This window comes from Cebus imitator, unplaced genomic scaffold, assembly GCF_001604975.1.
Source record: "Cebus imitator isolate Cc_AM_T3 unplaced genomic scaffold, Cebus_imitator-1.0 Scaffold72, whole genome shotgun sequence".
NCBI classification, from domain to species: Eukaryota; Metazoa; Chordata; class Mammalia; order Primates; family Cebidae; genus Cebus; species Cebus imitator.
The window spans coordinates 6,632,125-6,635,687 of record NW_016107387.1 but is presented as its reverse complement, the minus strand read 5'-3'; the positions used below and the strand labels follow the sequence as shown (position 1 = coordinate 6,635,687).

The 3,563-nt window shown below is 47.7% G+C and overlaps 1 protein-coding gene across 1 annotated transcript in view; it reads right to left on the bottom strand.

Moving 5' to 3' along the window:
* FXR2 (FMR1 autosomal homolog 2) overlaps positions 1-3,563 on the bottom strand; it is a 26,591-nt gene that overhangs the window by 9,894 nt on the left and 13,134 nt on the right. The window contains exon 6 of the mRNA XM_017531367.1: positions 2,336-2,540. Within this exon, the coding sequence (XP_017386856.1) occupies positions 2,336-2,540 (205 nt within the window). The remainder of the gene's footprint in view (positions 1-2,335; positions 2,541-3,563) is intronic.

Here is a 3,563-nt window from a genome sequence, read left to right as displayed (position 1 = left end):
TAGATGCGGGTTTTACCAAGTTGGCCTGGATTGTCTTGAACTCCTGACCTCGTGATCTGCCCGCCTCGGCCTCCCAAAGTGCTGGGATTACAGGCGTGAGCCACCGTGCCCAGCCTTACATGTCCCTGTTCTTAAATCTTTGCAGCTGGGTAGAGTGTGGGTCATGCCTGTAATCCTAGCACTTTGGGAGGCTGAGGTAGGAGGACTGCTTGAGACCAAGGGTTCAAGACCATGCTGGCCATCACAGCAAAACTCTATCTCTATTTTTTTAAGTTAATATAAAATTAAACAAACAAAAAAGACTGCACCTATGGCTATGTTTAGTTTATTTAGTACACTTTACCAGACAGATCAATAGAGCCAAGTCCAAGGACAGCTAGATATTCTACCTTTTGTCAATCAGAAAACCTGCACTATGGAAACTGAAGCAGATAAAAGTTTATATCAGGCCGGGTGCGGTGGCTCACACCTGTAATCCCAGTACTTTCGGAGGCTGAGGCAGGTGGAGCACCTGCGTTCAGGAGTTCAAAACCAGCCTGGGCAACATGGTGAAACCCCGTCTCTACTAAAAAAGTAAAAATTAGCCACACATAGTGGCATGAGCCTGTAATCCCAGCTACTTGGGAGGCTGAGGCAAAAGAATTACAGGGAGGTTGCAGTGAGCCAAGATTGTGCCATTGCACTCCAGCCTGGGTGACACAAAGGAAAACTCTGTCTTAAAAAAAAAAAAAAAAAAATTAGCCGGGTGTGGTGGCTTGCACCTATAATCCCACCTAACCAAAGGCTGAGGTGGGAGGATCACTTATCACTTGAGCCTGGGAGGTGGAGATTGCAGATTGCTCCACTACACTCCAGCCTGTACAACAGAGCGAGACTCCATCTCAAAATAAAAAATAAAGTTTGCATCATCTGAGGGTAATAGTAAGTTTTTACCCACTAGTACCAGGGATCCTGAGCAGGATCCCTGCAGAAGCCAAAGATGATCATGACCCAGAATTGGCAAAGGCACAGAGAAAAGCCTCCCAACAAGATCAATTCACTTGATAAATGGAAATGGATATTCAAACACACACACACCCTATTCATTTAGAATAGTGTAACACCAAGGAAAAAGGGAATCTAATAGTTATAGGATGTCAGAATTCAAAAAGATCTCATAGAAATACTCTAGTCAGGCCAGGCATGGTGGCTCACGCCTATAATCCCAGGACTCTGGGAGGTCAAGGCGGGCAAATCACCTGAGGTCCAGAGTTTGAGACCAGCCTGACCAACATGGTGAAACCGTGTCTCTGCTAAAAATATAAAAATTAGCTGGGTGTAGTGGCGCATGCCTGTAATCCCAGTTACTCTTGAGGCTGAGGCAGAAGAACTGCTTGAACCTGGGAGGTAGAGGTTGCTGTAAGCCAAGATAGTACCATTGCACTGCAGCCTGGGTGACAAGAGATGCTATCTCACAAAATAAAAAATAAAAAAAGTAAAAATTCTTTTTTTTTTGAGACAGAGTTTTTCTCTTGTTACTCAGGCTGGAATGAAATGGCACAATTTCAGCTCACTACAAGCTTCACTTCCTGGGTTCAAGCAATTCTCCTGCCTCAACCTCACGAGTAGCTGGAATTATAGGCACCCGCCACTATGCCCCATTAATTAATTTTTATCTTTTTAGTAAAGATGGGGTTTCACCATGTTGCCAAGCTGGTCTCGAACTCCCAACCTCAGGTGATTCACCCACCTCAGCCTCCCAAAGCACTGAAGTGCTGGGATTACAGGTGTGAGCCACTGCCCCCACCTAAAAAAGAAATATTTAGGCTGAGTGTGGTGGCTCACGCCTGTAATTCTAGCAGTTTGGGAGGTACACGCCGGTGAATCTCTTGAGCCCAGAAGTTCAAGACCAGCCTGGGCAATATGGCAAAACCGCGTATCTATTAAAAATACAAAATATTGGCCAGGTGCGGTGGCTCACGCATGTAATCCTAGCACTCTGGGAGGTGGTGAATCACCTAAGGTCAGGAGTGCGAGACCAGCCTGGCCAACACAGTGGAACTCTGTCTCTACTAAAAATACAAAAAATAGATGGGCATGGTTGCAGGTGCCTGTAATCCCAGCTACTCAGGAGGCTGAAGCAGGAGAATTGCCTGAACCCAGGAGGCGGAGGTTGCGGTGAGCCGAGATCGCGCCATTGCACTCCAGCCTGGGTAACAAGAGTGAAACTCTGTCCCAAAAAAAAAAAAAAAAAAAAACCTCTTTGTTCTGTAAACACAAGAGCATGGGTGGAAGACAGGGTAGGAAGGGAGGAAGACAATACCCTTCGGCAGGAGGAAAAGGAGCTAACAGTTACCTCTAGGTGCTTGGTAGCTTCTTCGTTGCGGGACATTAGCAGTAGTTTGGTGCGCAGGCTTCGGAAATGCATATCACCCAGCAGAGATGCCCGCTTCACAGGGGCTTCTGTGGTTGACTGGGAGGAAACCAATGGGAAAGTCACTAAAACTGGCTTGGAATAAATACTGAGGGAGAGCCAGGGACCGGGAATCAGTCCTAAGTCCCTGGAAAAGGGTTAGGAAATGAACCTAGGAGGCCAGGCGCAGTGACTCACGCCTGTAATCCCAGCACTTTGGAGACAAAGGCAGGTGGATCACAAGGTCAGGAGTTCAAGACCAGCCTGACCAACATGGTGAAACCCTAACTCTACTAAAAATACAAAAATTAGTGAGGTGTGGTGCCGCGGGCCTGTAATCCTAGCTACTTAGGAGGCTGAGGCAGGGGAATCGCTTGAACCCGGGAGGCAGAGGTTGCAGTGAGCCAAGAGTATGCCATTGCACTCCAGCCTGGACGACAGGGCAAGACCCCGTCTCAAAACAAAACAAAACAAAACAAGAAATGAAGCTAGGAAGGGGGAGTCCCACAAAGGCTCATTATCGGGGTACCAAAGGAAAGTTGTTTTAGAGAGAAAACAAAGAGCAGGCCAGACACAGTGGCTCACGCTTATAATCCAAGCACTTTGGGAGGCAGAAGCAGGCAGGTTACCTGAGGTCAGGAGCTCACAACCAGCCTGACCAACATGGAGAAACCCCGTCTCTACTAAAATACAAAATTAGCCAGGCATGGTGGCATATGCCTGTAATCCTAGCTACTTGGGAGGCTGAGACAGGAGAATTGCTTGAACCCAGGAGGCAGAAGTTGCGGTGAGCTGAGATCGCAGCACTGCACTCCAGCCTGGGCAACAACAGCGAAACGTTGTCTCAAAAAATATACAAATAAAAAAGTAAAATAAAAATAAAAATAGAAAGCAGGGAGCAAGTGTAAGGTGACAGCTATATACTCTTTGAAAGTCCAAATATCGGCCGGGCGCGGTGGCTCAAGCCTGTAATCCCAGCACTGTGGGAGGCCGAGGCGGGTGGATCACGAGGCCAAGAGATCGAGACCATCCTGGTCAACATGGTGAAACCCCGCCTCTACTAAAAATACAAAAAATAAGCTGGGCATGGTGGCGCGTGCCTGTAATCCCAGTGACTCAGGAGGCTGGGGCAGAAGAATTGCCTGAACCCGGGAGGCGGAGGTTGCGGTGA